Source organism: Triticum aestivum, chromosome 2A, assembly GCF_018294505.1.
Source record: "Triticum aestivum cultivar Chinese Spring chromosome 2A, IWGSC CS RefSeq v2.1, whole genome shotgun sequence".
NCBI lineage: Eukaryota > Viridiplantae > Streptophyta > Magnoliopsida > Poales > Poaceae > Triticum > Triticum aestivum.
Genome location: NC_057797.1, coordinates 198,733,571 through 198,753,408, shown reverse-complemented (window position 1 = coordinate 198,753,408; position 19,838 = coordinate 198,733,571). Strand labels below are relative to the sequence as shown.

The 19,838-nt window shown below is 47.6% G+C and overlaps 1 protein-coding gene across 2 annotated transcripts; it reads left to right on the top strand.

Annotated features, from left to right (window-relative positions):
- The first annotated feature begins 7,671 nt into the window (after positions 1-7,671).
- On the top strand, positions 7,672-18,804 carry LOC123188322 (probable mixed-linked glucan synthase 8). Of its 2 annotated transcripts, none has more exons than XM_044600374.1 (3): positions 7,672-8,231; positions 15,903-16,641; positions 16,867-18,804. In XM_044600374.1, exons 1-3 carry the CDS (start codon positions 7,921-7,923, stop codon positions 18,508-18,510), a joined length of 2,694 nt encoding a protein of 897 aa, XP_044456309.1. In that variant the 5' UTR covers positions 7,672-7,920; the 3' UTR covers positions 18,511-18,804. The 2 variants fall into 2 exon arrangements, with proteins under 2 accessions (XP_044456309.1, XP_044456310.1); XM_044600375.1 differs by lacking the exon at positions 7,672-8,231 and adding an exon at positions 14,925-15,223.
- Positions 18,805-19,838: the final 1,034 nt, after the last annotated feature.

Here is a 19,838-nt window from a genome sequence, read left to right as displayed (position 1 = left end):
AATAAGCAGTGCAATCCTGTTATTTTTTGCAATCACGCCTCTCTATAAGCACTTTTTCTATAAGGTATTTCTTACCTTCTTTCTCCTCGAGCCGCCGCTTGGCAAGGCCGAGCTCTTGCTCGGTCTGCTCGAGGTCCTGCTTCAGGACACCCACCTCCGCAGTCAGTGCGGTGGTGGATAGCAGCGAAGCCTGCATACGCATATTGACTCTTTTTGTTAGACTCCTGCGAAATTTAATAGATCCTCTATTCGGCTTTTCTTTCCGAACGCCAAACAGAGCATCAGGGGCTACTGTCTATGCGGTTATATTTTTACATATTTTTACTTACCTCGAAGCCTGTTAGAAGGCTAGCGCAAGCTTCAGTCAGTCCGCTCTTGGCGGACTGAACCTTCTGGATCACCGTACTCATAATAGTACGGTGCCCCTCGTCGATGGAGACGCCGTCAAGCACCTCCAGCATATTGTCCGGCACCTTCGGTTGGACGAAGGCCGCCGGCTCAGAAGGCTTGCTCCTCTTGGAAGGAGTTCGCCCACCGCGGTCCGGAACTGTGGAAGATTCCGGCGCGGTGTCCGGCACAAAGCCGGACTTGGAGCCCTGGGGGGCCTTATCCCCTTCACTCCTCGAGTCCGGGAGGTTGCCTTCCGGCTCCTCCGGGACCACCTCCTCCTGCCCCGGAGCTTGTCGCGACGCCACTTCGGCGTCGTCTGCAGTGCGGGGGGAGACAGCGGGCGGAACTGAGTTCACGTCCGATGAGTCCAGGGAGCCACCCGACGATTCGTCGAATTCGGCTCGGGGCGGACTGCATAATTACATTTGACATTAGGGAAAGTTGTGCAACAAAGGAACATCATGAGTTATTCTGATATCCGAACTTATGATTTCGCCGGACGCTTGGCCCTGTTTGGCCACTCCTCTTTGCCCTCTTCGGCGTTGGGGGCGTAGTCCGGCGGAGGGGTCTTCCTTTTCCTAGACCCCTCGGCCTCCCTCGTTGGGGCGGCCTTCCTCTTCTCTCCTCCCTCCGATGGGGGGAGAGTTTTCTTCTTCCTCCTCCTCCTCGTTTTCGCGGGAGGAGGGTGTCTCGGACTCGTCAGATGACGAGTCCAACACCACCACATTACGGGCACTCTTTCGAGTCCCGGTGGCCTTATTCTTCTTGGCCTTCTTCTCCGGCACCACATAAGGCGCCGGAGCCAGCAGCTTCACTAGTAGAGCTGGGGCTGGGTCTTCGGGCAAGGGAGCCGGACAGTTAATCGATCCGGACTTCGCCCGCCAAGCCTGTCAAAGGTAAGGGAGTTTAGATCCCGCATAGAGTCAAACTATAAAAAACTTAACATCGTGTAAAAGGTGAAAATAGCTTACCTCGCTAGCGTGACGCTGCGAGCTGTATCAGCGGTCCTCGGAAGCGGATGTGGGAGCCTCGGCGCCTTTGGTTAGCACCTTCCAAACGTCTTCATACGTCGTGTCGAAGAGCCGGTTAAGGGTTTGGTGCTGCGCCGGGTTGAACTCCCACAGATTAAAGCCCCGTTGTTGACACGGGAGGATCCGGCGGACGAGCATAACCTGGACTACATTAACAAGCTTGATCGGCTTGTTCACCAGGGACTGGATGCATGTTTGCAATCCGGTCACCTCTTTTTCGTCACCCCACAACAGGCTCGTCTCTTTCCAGGACATAAGCCGCGTGGGGGGTCCGGATCTGAACTCGGAGGCTGCGATCCATTTCGGATCGCGCGGCTCGGTGATGTAAAACCACCACGATTGCCACCCCTTCAGGGTCTCCATGAAGGAGCCCTTGAGCCATAGGGCGTTGGCCATCTTGCCCGCCATGGCACCTCCGCACTCTGCCTGGCTGCCGCGCACCACCTTGGGCTTGACGTTGAAGGTCTTGAGCCAGAGGCCGAAATGGGGGCGGATGCGGAGGAAAGCCTCGCACACGACGATAAACGCCGAGATGTTGAGAACAAAGTTCGGGGCCAGATCATGGAAATCCAGGCCATAGTAAAACATGAGCCCCCGGACAAATGGGTGGAGTGGAAAACCCAGTCCACGAAGGAAGTGGGGAAGGAATACCACCCTCTCATGGGGCCTTGGGGTGGGGAGAAGCTGCCCCTCCTCGGGAAGCCGGTGTGTGATGTCTTTGGACAAGTATCCGGCCTTCCTTAGCTTTTTGACATGGCCCTCCGTGACGGAGGAGACCATCCACTTGCCTCCCGCTCCAGACATTGCTGGAGAAGGTTGAGGTGGGAAGTGCGGGCTTGGGCGCTGGAGCTCGAGTGCGCAGGAGATGGATAGGCAAAGGAGGAAGAAGGCGTAGGTAAAAAGGTGGATCCTTGTCCCCTTATATGGGCGGATGCGGTTGTGCGTCCCCACCAGCCTAGTAAAACTCGCTTGCCTCCCAAGCGCCGTGATAAATGGCGCGGTTGGATTACCCACATCCGTATTTGATGAGAATCCCGTAAAGGGGGTACATGATCTCTGCTTTGACAAGACGTGCCAAGGAAACTGCCTCGCAAAACATGCTGAGGTGGAAAAGTAAAAACGATTCAAGTGAAGGACTTGGCCGTAGTGTAATGACGCACTGCGGAATACGTTAGCAGATTTGATTTGTGTTAATATTATTCTCTCTATGGCAATATGTGGAAGCTTATTTTGCAGAGCCGGACACTACTCTCGGTGTTTACAATCTTCTATGAAGGACTTGGAGGAGGAACCCGCCTTGCAATGCCGAAGACAATTTGCGCGCCGGACTCGTCGTCATTGAAGCCTGGTTCAGGGGCTACTGAGGGAGTCCTGGATTAGGGGGTGTTCGGGTAGCCGGACTATACCTTCAGCCGGACTCCTGGACTATGAAGATACAAGATTGAAGACTTCGTCCCGTGTCCGGATGGGACTTTCCTTGGCGTGGAAGGCAAGCTTGGCGATGCGGATATTCAAGATCTCCTACCATTGTAACCGACTTTATGTAACCCTAACCCTATCCGGTGTCTATATAAACCGGAGGGTTGTAGTCCGTAGGCAATCAACTCCATACACAACAATCATACCATAGGCTAGCTTCTAGGGTTTAGCCTCCTTGATCTCGTGGTAGATCTACTCTTGTACTACCCATATCATCAATATTAATCAAGCAAGAGTAGGGTATTACCTCCATCGAGAGGGCCCGAACCTGGGTAAAAAACATCGTGTCCCTTGTCTCCTGTTACCATCCGGCCTTGACGCACAGTTCGGGACCCCCTACCCGAGATCCGCCGGTTTTGACACCGACAGTGGGCCTGAGGGGAGAGAGAGGGCAGTAGCCCAGGAGGTGGCGCGCCCCCTCCCATGGGGAGTCCGAATTGGACTACGGGAGAGGGGCGCGGCCCCTCTTTCCCTCTCCCTCTCTTTCCTTTCCCCTTCCCTCTTCCTAGTTGGACTAGGAAAGGATGAATCCTCTTCCTAGTAGGAAGAGGATTCCTCCTCTCCTTGGAGCGCACCAAGGCTGGCCGGCCTTCCCCCTTGCTCCTTTATATACGGGGGCGGTGGGGCACCCAAAGACACACAAGTTGATTGTTCCAAGCCATGTGCGGTGCCCCCCTCCACCATAATCCACCTCGATCATATTGTAGCGGTGCTTAGACGAATCCCTGCGTCGGTAGCAACATCATCACCGTCATCATGCCATCGTGCTGACGGAACTCTCCCGCTAAGCTCTGCTGGATCGGAGTTCGTGGGACGTCATCGAGCTGAACGTGTGCTGAACTCGGAGGTGCCGTGCATTCGGTACTTGGATCGGTCGGATCGTGAAAACGTATGACTACATCAACCGCGTTCTCATAATGCTTCCGCTTACGGTCTACGAGGGTACGTGGACGATACTCTCCCCTCTCGTTGCTATGCATCACCATGATCTTGCGTGTGCGTAGGAAATTTTTGAAATTACTACGTTCCCCAACAGTACTTACGACCGGTAACGATTTCACCTGTATAATTGTATTTTTTACCACTACTGTACGTATAACCGTATTTGGTCGCTCGCCGGTCGCACACGACCTCATTTTGCCTAGCGTGTGTGCCAGGAGGGCATATCCCCGACGGTTTCTGGGTCGTGTGGGAAGGACCCCCCCCCCTATCGCCCACACTCACTAGGTGACGGTTACGAACGCCGTCACAGAAAGGGGATAAAAACCGTTTGTATAGCACCGACGTGTACCTGTGTCAGGTCCAGATTTTCAGCCGCCGGAATTCTCCCTCTTGGTGTATACCTTGCATATTATGAGAGAAAATGCATTAGAATTACTCCAAAAAGCTTTATTATGGATAAAAACATCATAAATAATAGTAAGAAAACATGATGCAAAATGGACGTATCAGGAAGTTGTCCAATTAAGCATGGTAAAGAACCAGTCTAGTTGTTCGAGTTGTGGATCTTGTTGCATATTACTCCAGGTGTATTGGCGTCCTTTGATGGGGATCTCAATCAACTGTTGTTCTCTAATGAAATCGTTGAAAGTGAACATGTCAGAAGCATCACCTCCCGGCTTGTTATAATTATCAGGGGAGCACATGTAGTTAAAATCATCCAATATGAGCTAGTCTTGGGAGTTGGGAACGTCAAGGTTGAAGAGCCAATTGGTAAATCTAATTCTATCCTTGCCCCAACCGGGCCTATATATGTTTAGTAAAGTCCATGATTGAGCCGGTTGTTTCGAAGTGAAATTAACACCCAAAGCAAAGGGTTCTGATCCGATTACATCTCCATCAAAAAGAGAACTATTCCATAGGGTTATGATGCCCTAGAGGCACCTTGCGATGGGATGAAAGCAAATTTATCAAAGCGTCTAGGGCATAAAGATTTAATCATCATAGCATCAATCATCGACATTTTAGTTTCTTGCAAGCAAATAATAAAGCACCCACTAGAGGTAATAGCATTGGATAAAGCTAGCTATTTATCAGCTGAATTAAGTCCACAAGCATTCCAGCATAACAAGTTCCAACTTTGCAGCAAAACTATAATAGAGATAAGTAAAAGTTTAAGCCGAAGAAGACAGTCCAGTCTCTTCTTCATTCAGAGCTTCAGTGGCGATCTCTTCCACATTGATAACACTTGAAGACGGGCTAGCCACTTCTTCATTCAAAGCTTCTGCGGTGAGCTCTGCTTCAGGGATGGCACACAGATGACTACTATCAGCTTGCATCTTGGGTATGGTAGTGAGTGGGGGAATATCACCTTCATCATTTATTGGAACAATTTGAGTAGAGGAGGAGCTTGATGCTGGAGCTGAAGGAGTGTGACGTGGCCTCACCTTGGACTTGTAGGAGCATGTACGTGTCAGATGACCGTGTCCAGTGGCGGAGCTACACCCCAGGCCTGGGGGGCCTAGGCCCGGGTCGTGGAAGGAGCAACCTTCGTTGACTGTAGCAGAATTTGTACTCTTGATCACTGTACATCACTGTAGCAAGGAAGCAGGCCCGGGGCCCAGCTCCAGCCTAGCTCCGCCCCTGACCGTGTCACCCGAAAACCATCATACATGTTGGCACGAGCGCTTCTCCGAAGATTTGATGAGTCTAGAGGTGCAAGAGCTCTGCCACGACGTGGCACGTTCCTCCTTGGGTTCATAGCAGTGTCAGGGAGAGTCAAAGCATTCGAAGAGTTCTCAGCTTCAGGCCGAGGTTCAGAAAATAGTATGGCAACAGAATAAAGTAACTTGTAAGAAAGTAAAGGTTGCTCGATGATGTTTTTTTCGTGGTTCATATAGTTTGTGATATCATACCTGGTACTCCACATTAATGGAGACTTCAGACCAACATGATTTTAAGATCAAAGAGGTCTCGATTGCGTCGTGCATCGAGGGCAATCAATCTATTCCACCATGGCTTGCACCAGAAATCCTCATTAAGAGGTAGAGTAGATGATTTGCTTGCTCTCACAAACTCTTGGAGACGTGCACCCTCGAAAAGTAACAAGCAAAGCATGTGTTGTGGACTTGTATTAATGCCATGATAGTTGAATAAATAGGCCCATTCTTTTTTTAGCTAATCCCAATTTCATTAATAATTTCATAAAAAATACAACGAAGTTTGTACAAATTAGACCATGTACCTCTATCGGAGCATCTATAGTTGGACTTGGCAAATCCGACCCCTCAAACGTCCGCGGACGCATCTGGGCGCATCCGCGGACAGTGACCGATCACGCCTCAAAAAATGCATTCCACATCCGGATACTTCAAATTAGAAACCTCAAATTCATATTATTACATGCAACGTAGCGATCTTTAACCAGAGCTCGTCCGGTCGCCATGGCCATGTCCGGCGGCTGGCTGCACTCCCCGGGGTGTTGGTCTGGTCGCCGGCAAAGTAGAGTAGGGCATGGGACACAATCCGGCTCATGGGACTCAAGACGTCGCCGTCTCCCATGCCCTACTCTTCCTCGTCGGAGCCTGGTACCTGTTGGGTGCTAGTGGACGTCAGATCGATGATGGATCCGTCCGGGGACGAGCCGCCGACGTTCACCACGATGCAGTTGCATCACCCAGACTGATGCACCATATGGGGCGCCAAAGAATGCGACTCCGCTTCCCCGACGTCCACCGCCGCGAGGGCTGCCGCCGCCTCCCACGCCCGGTGCCTTCCACGGCGGGCACGACGTGCCATGGCCTCGTTGGACGAGGCCCATGGTGCGTCCCGATGCTTGGCACGTCAACGAAGGGGTTGCGCGTCTGCCAGCGCGTTCGGACACCAGATGGACCGCACGTCCTCCAGCGAGGCAGCTACGGCTGGCCTAGCGCCGGATCCATGCGCCATTTGGGAGGACATAATGGATTCCTGACGGATGGAGTCCGAGCGCAGCCGTGCACGGGCCTCCTCCCGGGCGCGGCGGAGCGCAAGCCGGACAGCCATCACCTCCTCGGGGTCGTGTGGGATGAGCTCGGGATCGATGGATCTGAAGGTGAAGGACTCGGATCCGCTGCCCGCCATGCTAGAGACGGTCGGAAGGAGTCGGAGACGAGCTTGGATGGCGGAGGGGAGTGGAGGGGAGGGGAGTGAAGTGGCTAGGGTTTGGTTGGACGAGCGGACATTGAGGAATTTATGTGGGGTCGGTTGAACCAACATGGGCCGGGTCCGACATGGCGGGCGTGCCCGAGCGCCTTTATATTCACCTTATATTTGGACTTGATATGAGGTGTGCTGGTCAGTTCAAATGTTTGAGGGTTGTCTAGGTAAAAAAAAGTGACCGGACAGTGATTGAACGGCCCGCTTAAATATATGAGACAGGTTTAAGGGGTCCGGCTGCAGATGCTCTTATGTTGCTAAGCTAAGCGCTGACTATTTGCACCGTTTCTCCTGAAGCGGAAGTCCACCAACAACAGGGCGGATCTCATCTCCGCTGCTAATACTTAAACACGCCGCATTCCTTAATGGCACGTGTGGCATTGTTAGTTATCTAGGCGCGCGGTGAAGACTTACGAGCTCCCTACACTCTGTCATTGTTATGCTTCGCTGCAGTGAGTGTCAGCCGCGCGCGCGCAAAACTCGCCGATCGATTCGTACCGTTAGCTCCTCAAGAGGGAAGACCGGATCCCATCGCCTAGCTGCTGCTGAATAAACTAGAGGTGCATTCCTCAATGGCATGGCAATAATAATTTATCGTCCCCGCGCTAGTTGATAGCTGCAGCCCAGCCGATCCACCCTGTAGAACCGTATTCCCTCCCAAGTGACCTGCCTTCCGATCGGACGCACGCAGCCGACAGTCCGGTACCGGTGTACATCTCGCTGCGCACTCCCACTCCCATAGCCCGTGCACCATATATACACTCGCTCAGCTGCTGTCCATCCGGTGATCTCATCTCACACAGCCAGTTAAAGCTAGCATATGTAAGCACGATCGAGTGTAGCTAGCTACTGTTCATAGCTGGGAAAGTGGGAATCGTGGGGCATGGGTTCTTTGGCGGCAGCCAACGGGGCCGGTCATGCGAGCAATGGCGCCGGCGTCGCGGACCAGGCGCTGGCGCTGGAGAACGGCACCGGCAATGGGCACAAGGCCGGCGTCGCCAACCGAGCGACGCCGCCACTGCAGGCGAACGGCGGCAGCAAGGTGGCGAAGAAGATCAGCCCGAAGGACAAGTACTGGGTGGCCGCCGACGAGGGGGAGATGGCGGCCGCCATAGCGGACGGCGGCGAGGACGGCCGGCGGCCGCTGCTGTACCGGACGTTCAAGGTCAAGGGCATCCTCCTGCATCCCTACAGGTATGCTTTATCTTTATTAACACTCAACATTTCGCGCGATTTATTTTTCGAAATGTAAAAAAAAACACCTTCTAATTCATGGCACTTGTGTGTATACCACTGCGGCAAGAGGCGGCCGCCTAATCGGTCGAACGCCCATAATGCGGTTGATCGATCACGATTTACTTGTGGCAGCTTAGTTGGTAATCGGTCCCGCCATAGATAATTGGTATGGGGCATGCAGTCGCACTCTGAGGTGGCAGTGTCACGTTGCATTTGACAGTGTATCCTTTCTTGTGAGAAACGGAATACTACGTCATAAGGTTCATCAGAGAGCATTCATTTTGTTAAGATACACATGACGTCAAATTTGAAGTATTTTTTTGCCAAAAGGTTAAATCATGGTCGATCAACCGCAGCCCAGGTATTCATGTATAAAACTAAAATTAACCATGTACTCCGTATAAACAGTTCATAATTGGCCGCCCTAAATTATGAATTGTTTATGTTATGGTAAAACTTTTTCAATGTCACTTTTTCTGGTGAGTGTGCTTGTACGCCAAAAGTTCACTTGCGTCCCCGTGGTCCTACGCTGAGTGTTTGCCTTCAATGAAGGCCGGTGAATCTATGGATGGACAAAAGGCTCAAAGTTCGAAACAATCACTTGTTTTCTCCACTAGTTTTAACTTGTGCTCATTTCAGCTTATTAAACTATAAAGAGCTTAATGATTTGAAGTCGAGTTTCACAAGCAGCTCGTCAAACCCGTTAATATTATTCATAATCCATTTAATCACAATCATCTAGGCCACCTCACAAATCTAGCCCACATGCCTCCTATGCTTGGACTTATCCATGTTTCTTACACTATTATGTTGCCTTGTTGGCTATTGCAAATCATTAATGCATTTGACAATGCGATTGTTCAAATCATATGTTAAGCTATTGTTGACATGACATGCTACTTGTACCTGTGATGTGCTGTAATGAGTGCTCCCGAGCATCCCTGAGCTTTTAATGCACCGAGTTATCTTTGTATTTAAATCATTAGGAAAAATGAGCTTAGTAATCCGAGTCTTAATGATCACGAGCCAATCTTTAACAAGGTAAGCTAGTCGTTAACCCACCCCTAGTTTCAGAGACTCCTATTTGTTATCTACGTGACAATAGACATACCAAAGACGTGGCTCAATGTTTGCTTTACTCATCTTTTAAAGGTTAGGGATCATCTTGTTTAAGTCGATTTTGTTTTTCTACAAGCATCACGATTATGTAAACGGGAGAGAGAGAAAAAATTACATAAGGGCTTCCACATCGAAGGCCTAATACTCTAATAGGCATGCCACATTCGCTTTCTAGGCTTTGGCACTAGCGTCACACTCTGTTGTGAAATAACATTACCAAATCAAGAAAACGGGAATCACAACAGGTAGATGCTCCTATGGCGAGTTCCTTTAGCTGAATAAAATGCATTTTAGAGTTTTTTGCTTCTCCTTCTTAAGAAACCTAGCACGTTACAAGAACATCGTCGGAAAGCCTGGATTAAGTCGAGAAAATATGCGACCTACCCGTGCAAGTTTAGAACTTAAATTCTGATGGGCTGCAGGCACCATCATAGAGAATCTAACCATCTAAGTTACCCTTAGTTAGGACGATCTACGGGTGTTGCTACGTAGAAGGGCTAGCAGGAGTGAAGCATAGCTTTTTTATGTTGATTTATGTCAATCCAGAGACCACTTAACTAGCAATTGCAACACCAACATAAAAAATACTTCAATCTAAATTAAAGTTGTCCTAGAGTTGCGACAATTAATTTGGATTGGAGGGAGTACCAAATTTGACACCGATGTCTCTTGATAGCTATGTGTCAAATTTGGCATTTCAGCATGACAGTGGGTGTCCAAAGGGCGCTCCATGCACCACGCTCGTATACACGTAGTACTACGTAGAAAAGAATCTTCGCTAGCTGGCTGGGTTTCATTGAAACATTTTGTTAGACAGCTGGTGCTTTGCCGACTGAAAGCACTCGTAGGCCTGCTGCAAATGGAAATGTAAGACTCGCACATAACGGATGATGGTGCACTTGGGAGTTGGTCATGCGTGGTTGCTCATAGTGCTCAGCTGCTGGCCGTTCGCCTCTAAGGCTAAGTGCGTCTGATCATTAGATGGATCGCGTAGTCTATTGCTTGCACAGTTCCTTTCGCGACTCGCGTGCTCGGTGCCCACTAATGCAGGCTATGACACGAATGCTCCCACGGAATTTTCTTATGCCTTCTGTATAATGCGTGAGCATTGTGCAGCGCTTAACGCACGCTCTCTTTTTCTTCTTTTTTATTTCTTGAGGGAGTAACGCGCGCTCTCCTTTTCTTAACACAAGCATGGTACTTTTTCTTTGGAGAAGCACAACTGTCAAGCTCAACTGTGCTTCTCACAACCCGACTTCTAGAAAAATGAAACTTTTTTTCATCAAAACTTAGGGACGACCAGGAAAAATTAAGTCCTGACTCTGCGCAGTGCATGACAAGTGGCGTGGCTGGCCGCAGCACTTGCCGCAATCCCATGGCCCAAACAGTGACCTCTGTGCGAGCCTCCCTAAAGGCATCTTCAATGGTTGTAAGATAGTTGTTGGTAGATTTTGTCACATAGGATTTTTGATGATGTGTCATATAATAAATAAGGGAAGAGAGAAAGGTTGTATATACATGAACCAACACCCTTTGCACAAGCTCCAATGTAGAATGAGAGAGCACCTTATTTATTATTTCACATCCTATTGGGCAAACTACATACATTTTATTAGAGTTGTTGTATGTTAAGGTGTTGGTTGATGACATGGCATATTTTACCAACAAACTAACATACAAACTGTTGAAGATGCCCTAACTAGTTGCTTCCATATACTATCTCGCTTACCACGAGATATATGCACCTCTTGCCTACATTTTGCAATGAATGGGCCGGCCTAATAATGAATGATATATTGTTTTTTTATTTCTTCGTTCGATTTCTTTATGTTTCCAATTTGTATTCATTTCTTCAATTTCTTTGGTTTTTCATAAAAGATTATATATGTTGAACATTTTTGTAATACCTGATGTACATTTTTGTCAAATACATGTTTGAATTTTTTTTCAAATACTTTTTGAAATGGTAAGTTTTTTAATTAAAACTTAAATTTTATTTTACTATATTTTTAAACATTTTTTAAAATGCCAGTCATTTTTTGAATTGTGAGCATGATTTTGTCAATTACGTGAACTTCTTTACATTGTACTAACACATATGACAGTGCGTTGCAACAGAAGAGATAATTAATGTGTCCACTGAAATATCCGTCAGCACGGCCCAACAACATACAAATTGTTCTCGGCCACGGCAGAGAGGCGGACACAGAGGTCTACCAGAAATTCATATCATTGGTACATTAAAAAGCATGCTACACATACAATACTTTTGGTATGGTTTGTATGATGATTCTAATCTCAATAAAAGAATTCTATTAAATTTGGTTTAGGCCATCTCTACGTACGCTTGAAGATTAATAAAATAATTATCTAGGTCTGAGTGAAACAACCCTAGTTCGTTGCATACAACTCGACGCTTTTATTCCCGTTGCACATAACAGACGCACACTGTGCAGAAACGTATATATGCATGCACACTGTGCAGAAACGTATATACGCATGCCCCTCCCACGTCCCTTGGTGTTAACCTTTTTTATTATTGCATTGCATGCATGCCACGTCTTTGGTATTAATACCAATTTCTTTGCGTTATTCTCTCCTTCATATTTTTTGAATCTCCTGTTCTTTTTTATCCCTACTGATCACGCCCTTTATTCTCTCATTTCTTTATTACTCCTAGATGCCCATCGAAATCGATCAATATTGTGTGTTAGCATTTTCCAAAATACACCATAGCAATTAAGTAGGTTAATTTAGTTTATGCTTTGAACAGAGTTTTAAAGGGGTTAACAAGAACAAATAATAGCACGGTTGGAAACTACGCATTTTTCTGATCAAATTACATGTACAAATTATTTAATTGAAATTATGGTTGCAAAGTTACAGCATAATCATGTTTAACATATTTATTATAAATAATAAAAGCCAGAGACCTAACGGGCTGAAAACAGGGTAAACTGGGCCTATTATAGTTGAACACGGAATACTAACCGGAGGGCAGGCGCGCGAGACAGAGGCTGCGGAGTTGGACTGAAGCCGAACAGAGAAAGAGCACTTAGTGTTGGACCATGTATTACTTCAAGAAAAAATAGGTCTTTTTTGTAAAACATATGACGACGGGCGGGCAGAAACGCTTCGTACTTTATTAGTAGGTAGATATAGAGGTATAGATAAAAACTTTAAAGTAAATTCATTAATATTTTTGAGACATGTGAACATTTTTTGAGTATCATGAATATTTTTCAAAATTTTACTATTTTTTATAAAATGTAAAACAAAAACTATAAATATTGTTTTAATTATCACAATCATATTTTTAAATGTCATGAAACTTTTTTTGTGAATGCTATTAATACTAGAAGAACGCCTGTGCGTTGCAACGGGGCCACATTAACTTTAAGAGTTCAATATTAATATTCTCATACATATCAATCCTTCTTCTCCTTCCGTCTGCCACCGAGACAGGGACCTAGACTTTGTGCTGCTCTTATTGATTTCAAACCCAGACGAGATGGGGTGGTGGGAGGGGGGACGAAAAAACCCAGACGAAACAAAGGAGAAGGAGAGCCTCATCAGTAGCATCATGGTGAATTTCAAACCTAGCGTTGTGCTCCGCCCAACGAACATGGACGCCGCCGCCGGCGGCCCGGTGGAGCTCGAACCCGAGAGACTCTGCTGCTTGCTGGGAGGGGTCGGGGAGGGTCGGAGCACATGAGCATTGACGTGAAGACAGAGTAGGCCGGGGAGATTACTGTGCACGCCGCACAGCGACTTGGACCTCGGAGGGCCTTAGCTCTGTCAGGAGGAGGTCCCGAGTTCCTGCCGAGGACAGCCTGACGAGGGAGACGCACGGCCGCTCGCGCTGCCCGCAACGCGACCACGCCCTGCCCTAGGGTTCTGCGACGGCGGCAGCGTCGTCCACAGCCACACCCTCTCTGAGTCCTGCCCTGAACTGGGGTTCCGAGATGGCGGCGGTGGCGGAGGTCTCTGAGGTTGGAGAGGGGTAAGATGTAGGACGACGGAGGCTGGAGCCTGGAGCGATGGCGGCGTTTCGGGATTGCAGGCAGGGGGACGTGCGAGGTGAGTGTTTTTTTCACCGGTTTATGTTGTGTTGCCTGCACGGATATATAGGAGAACAAATAGGTGGATTATAATTCCTTCCATTGTATAAGTGCTGGGAAAGGAAGCGAGGGACAAAAATCAATCGAGGGGCCTTTAAGAGTAGAGATTAGTTAATTGGATTTTTCTTTGAAGTCTGTTATTTGTTTTCTTAAAATTTATTATATGTTTCCTAAATCAAATTGCATTGATGGGATGGATCGATTGATTTGGATAGTCTATTATTTGTTTCCTTCACATCCATTATATGTTTCCTAAAGCAAATTGCATTGATGAGATGGATCGTTTGATTTGGATGGATCGGTTGATTTGTTTCTTAAAATTGGATTTTTTTTAAAGTCTGTTATTTGTTTCCTTAAAATTTATTATATGTTTCCTAAATCAAATTGCATTGATGGGATGGATCGATTGATTTAGATAGTCTATTATTTGTTTCCTTCACATCCATTATATGTTTCCTAAAGCAAATTGCATTGATGAGATGGATCGTTTGATTTGGATGGATCGATTGATTTGTTTCCTTAAAATTGGATTTTTCTTTAAAGTCTGTTATTTGTTTCCTTAAAATTTATTATATGTTTCCTAAATCAAATTGCATTGATGGGAGGGTGACGCATGGAAAGTTATGATCCGTTAAGATTTTTTCGTTGTGTGAGAGGGTGGCGCGAAACTAAACCGGTGGGGTAGGGGAGGGACGAAAAAAACCAGCGAAATGAAACGGGTGGGAGGTGGGAGGAAGTACCAAAAAAAACCGGGTGAGGTGGGACGAAAAAAAAACCTGGAAGCGAGACTACCAACTGCTCCATTAGGAGTAGAGATGGATTCAATCATGTGACTCTAATTACTTCGGATTGTTATGTGCACACTAAGCGGGGTGCAGTTAGGAAAGAAAATGTTTTCTAATTAAAGTGATTGAGTGATTTAAGGTAAGGTTAATTAATTTAGATTTGATTTTTAGTGATTGTTAGTAAAGTATGATGCGTCTTTAAAATCTTTTATTTGTTTCCTTAAAATTTATTATTTGTTTCCTAAAGAAATTTGCAATAATGAAAGGTATCGGTTGATTTGGATAAGTTAGTAAATTTAGATCCATGATTGCGTGCACGTTTGGAAAGTGCTGATTTGCAAGGAAAGAGCTGAGGGGTAAATAAACCGGTGAATAAGAAACCAACATCGAAAAAAATCTACGACGGTTAACCTACGAAAAAAACCGGACGAAAGTGGTGGGACGAAAAAAAACCTGGAAGCGAGACTACCAACTGCTCCATTAGGAGTAGAGATTTTTAAAATAACTAACGAAACTAACGAACTAACGCTACTGGGCCGGCCGACTTTGCGCGCTCTATGGCGAGGGGACGCTCGGTCTCGCACGAAGCGAGACAAAGCTGCCCCCCCCCCCCCCCCCCCCCCCCCCCAAACCCACGGTACGGCGACGGCGGCGGCGGAGGCGGCGGCGATGGGCGACGTGCCCCTGCCTGCCCCTCCAATGGGCCGGCTAAGCCTCGACCCCACCCCTGGACTTGCGCTGTCTGATTCCAGCCCTCGCCGTCCTGCACGGCAACCCTCTCCCGACTCTGCAGCTCGCCGCGCTGTCATGCACGGGTGGCCGGAGGGCGTCGATCCGCCGCTTCCTCTCGACGCGAGTTCCATTCGGTCTTTCTCCTTGGCGCCCCGTTGTGTTCACGGCGCCTCCCATCTAGGTTTTCCAAAATGTAAGGACCCTGCTATACCACTGAATTCTGTTACGTTCACTGTGCCATCGAACTCTGGCAATGTAGATTGGAGATTTCCTTAATGTGCAAAGTACTTAAACTAGTAATCGGCAAATACTAAAACTATCATATTAAGGTCAACTGTCTGTCAGAGATCTTTGATCAATATGGTGGTTTTAGCAACCTGATTGAATCTGAGCTTACTCAGAAAGATATTATTATTGATAAGGACTTCCATGTGGAACTCCACTGTTATAGTGGTTGCGAGATTAAATACGTTGGCAGGACTTGCTGATATGTCAGATATGGTTCAGCCACCAATTATAGAAGGTGGCCATGAGAAAGTCTATAAGAATGCTCATCATCGAAATGCTTCTGTAATTTTAGTTTTACACTTATCTACCAACATTGTTTTTTTTTTGTACTTATCTACCAACTTACTAGAGTGATTGTTAGTTGTTATTTTTCCTGGACTGGAAGGTGATGTGTCTTTGTAATTTTGCATTTCATCTTGGTATCGTTCACACTTCGCACTAGTCGTAAATTTACATCCTGCAAGGTTCTAAATTATGCTAGAGATTCTCGTCCTTGTGCTAAGCCTCAGTATCGGGTATTATTTCCTCAAGCTATATCCGTGAGTTGATCTTGTAGTTAATTGTTCTTCTTTTCTGTATAACAGGTTGCTGAGCTTGATCAGATTGGTTGCTATCGTCCTATTTTTCGTATGGCGTGTCAGGCACCCATACGCTGATGGCATGTGGCTCTGGTGGATATCGATGGTTGGGGATCTTTGGTTTGGCGTCACTTGGTTGCTAAACCAAGTTGCAAAGCTCAACCCTGTCAAGCGTGTCCCCAACCTTACCCTCTTGGAACAGCAGTTTGATCTCCCTGACGGCAACTCCAACCTTCCTTGCCTTGATGTCTTCATCAACACCGTTGATCCCATTAATGAACCTATGATATACACTATGAACTCCATCATATCCATCCTTGCTGCAGACTATCCAGTTGACAAGCATGCTTGCTACCTCTCAGATGATGGTGGGTCAATAATCCATTATGATGGCTTGCTTGAGACTGCAAAATTTGCTGCATTATGGGTTCCCTTTTGCCGAAAACATTCCATTGAGCCAAGAGCCCCTGAGAGCTATTTTTCTTTGAATACACGCCCATACACTGGAAATGCACCACAAGACTTTGTCAACGACCGCAGGCACATGTGTAGAGAGTATGATGAGTTCAAGGAGCGGTTAGATGCACTTTTTACCCTTATTCCCAAACGGTCAGATGTGTACAATCATGCTGCTGCCAAAGAAGGTGCAAAGGCAACTTGGATGGCAGATGGGACACAGTGGCCAGGCACATGGATTGACCCAGCTGAAAATCATAAGAAAGGACAACATGTTGGAATTGTTAAGGTATACATTTTCACTTCTAACTTTTTTTACTATAATTTTTTATGACTAGAATCATACTCCCTCCGTCCGAAAATACTTGTCATCAAAATGAACAAAAAGGGATGTATCTAGAACTAAAATACATCTAGATACATCCCCTTTTATTCATTTTGATGACAAGTATTTCCGGACGGAGGGAGTACATGAGTGCTTATTTATTTCAAACTGGCGATCTTTATTTAATAGGTTATGTTGAAACATCCAAGTTATGAACCAGAACTTGGTCTAGGAGCAAGCACCAACAGTCCTCTAGACTTCAGTGCAATTGATGTGCGCCTCCCAATGCTCGTTTACATCTCCCGCGAGAAGAGTCCAAGCTGTGATCATCAAAAGAAGGCAGGTGCCATGAATGTACAGTTGCGAGTCTCTGCCCTCCTGACCAATGCGCCCTTCATCATCAACTTTGATGGTGACCACTACGTCAACAACTCTAAAGCCTTCCGTGCTGGCATATGTTTCATGCTCGATCGCCGTGAAGGTGACAATACTGCCTTTGTCCAGTTTCCCCAACGCTTCGATGATGTTGATCCCACAGATAGGTACTGCAATCACAATCGTGTCTTCTTTGACGCCACCTTGCTCGGCCTCAATGGCATCCAAGGGCCGTCTTATGTTGGCACTGGTTGCATGTTCCGCCGTGTCGCACTTTACGGTGTTGACCCACCTCGCTGGAGACCTGATAACGTCAAGATCGTGGACAGCTCCACCAAGTTTGGCAGTTCAGCATCATTCATCAGCTCAATACTGCCAGCAGCAGACCAAGAACGCTCCATCATGTCGCCGCCGGCACTTGAAGAGCCTGTCATGGCTGACTTAGCTCATGTCATGACATGTGCATATGAGGACGGGACTGAATGGGGCAGAGAAGTTGGTTGGGTGTACAACATTGCAACTGAGGATGTGGTGACCGGCTTCCGGCTGCACCGGAATGGGTGGCGATCCATGTACTGCCGCATGGAGCCAGATGCATTCGCCGGCACCGCACCAATCAACCTCACTGAGCGGCTCTACCAGATCTTGCGCTGGTCAGGGGGCTCCCTTGAGATGTTCTTCTCGCGGAACTGCCCACTCCTGGCTGGCCGCCGCCTCCACCCAATGCAAAGAATTGCCTATGCCAACATGACAGCCTACCCAGTTTCATCTGTCTTTCTTGTGTTCTATCTCCTCTTTCCGGTGATATGGATCTTCCGTGGGCAATTCTACATACAGAAGCCATTTCCCACGTATGTGTTGTACCTCGTCATCGTCATCGCCCTGACCGAGTTAATCGGTATGGTTGAGATCAAGTGGGCTGGGCTCACGCTGCTGGACTGGATCCGCAACGAGCAGTTCTACATTATTGGTGCAACAGCCGTGTACCCTACAGCAGTATTTCACATAGTGCTGAAGTTGTTTGGCCTGAAGGGCGTTTCATTCAAGCTGACTGCGAAACAGGTAGCAAGCAGTACCAGCGACAAGTTTGCTGAACTGTATGCCGTGCAGTGGGCTCCGATGCTGATCCCTACCATGGTGGTGATAGCGGTGAATGTCTGTGCCATTGGCGCGTCGATAGGCAAGGCGATAGTGGGAGGATGGTCACTGATGCAGATGGCAGATGCAGGACTTGGGCTGGTGTTCAACGCGTGGATTCTGGTGCTGATATACCCGTTTGCTCTGGGTATGATTGGACGGTGGAGCAAGAGGCCCTACATCCTGTTCATTCTGTTTGTGATTGCGTTTATTTTGATCGCCTTGGTGGATATCGCCATCCAGGCCATGCGCTCTGGGTTTGTTCGGTTCCACTTCAAAAGCTCAGGTGGCGCCACTTTTCCCACAAGCTGGGGTTTGTAAGTTCCTCCCCATGCTGGGAGTTTCCTTTTCCTTTGTGGTGTGGGTTTTTCTTCTTCTTCTTTTTTTGGCTTTGGTGTGAATCATATATAGGCTGTACAAGTTTGTGGAAATAATGTAAAATTGGTCATTTGCCTGGAAGAAAAGTAGATGTGGCAAAGCAACACCTGTAGTATATCGGGTATAATGTTGAGGATGCCTGGAAGTATACCTATTCATGTACCTATACTAGAAGAACGCCCGTGCGTTGCAACGGGGCCACATTAATTTTAAGAGTTCAATATTAATATTCTCATACATATCAATCCTTCTTCTCCTTCCGTCTGCCACCGAGACAGGGACCTAGACTTTGTGCTGCTGTTATTGATTTCAAACCCAGACGAGATGGGGTGGTGGGAGGGGGGACGAAAAAACCCAGACGAAACAAAGGAGAAGGAGAGCCTCATCAGTAGCATCATGGTGAATTTCAAACCTAGCGTTGTGCTCCGCCCAACGAACATGGACGCCGCCGCCGGCGGCCCGGTGGAGCTCGAACCCGAGAGACTCTGCTGCTTGCTGGGAGGGGTCGGGGAGGGTCGGAGCACATGAGCATTGACGTGAAGACAGAGTAGGCCGGGGAGATTACTGTGCACGCCGCACAGCGACTTGGACCTCGGAGGGCCTTAGCTCTGTCAGGAGGAGGTCCCGAGTTCCTGCCGAGGACAGCCTGACGGGGGAGACGCACGGCCGCTCGCGCTGCCCGCAACGCGACCACGCCCTGCCCTAGGGTTCTGCGACGGCGGCAGCGTCGTCCACAGCCACACCCTCTCTGAGTCCTGCCCTGAACTGGGGTTCCGAGATGGCGGCGGTGGCGGAGGTCTCTGAGGTTGGAGAGGGGCAAGATGTAGGACGGCGGAGGCTGGAGCCTGGAGCGATGGCGGCGTTTCGGGATTGCAGGCAGGGGGACGTGCGAGGTGAGTGTTTTTTTCACCGGTTTATGTTGTGTTGCCTGCACGGATATATAGGAGAACAAATAGGTGGATTATAATTCCTTCCATTGTATAAGTGCTGGGAAAGGAAGCGAGGGACAAAAATCAATCGAGGGGCCTTTAAGAGTAGAGATTAGTTAATTGGATTTTTCTTTAAAGTCTGTTATTTGTTTTCTTAAAATTTATTATATGTTTCCTAAATCAAATTGCATTGATGGGATGGATCGATTGATTTGGACAGTCTATTATTTGTTTCCTTCACATCCATTATATGTTTCCTAAAGCAAATTGCATTGATGAGATGGATCGTTTGATTTGGATGGATCGATTGATTTGTTTCCTTAAAATTGGATTTTTTTTAAA

Bases quoted from the DNA above. Each gene is read 5' to 3' on its own strand.
- LOC123188322 (XM_044600374.1), top strand. From the start codon at position 7,921: ATGGGTTCTTTGGCGGCAGCCAACGGGGCCGGTCATGCGAGCAATGGC. The intron at 8,232-15,902 runs GTATGCTTTATC...TCTGTATAACAG, and splicing joins ATCCTCCTGCATCCCTACAG to GTTGCTGAGCTTGATCAGAT. The intron at 16,642-16,866 runs GTATACATTTTC...TTTATTTAATAG, and splicing joins AACATGTTGGAATTGTTAAG to GTTATGTTGAAACATCCAAG.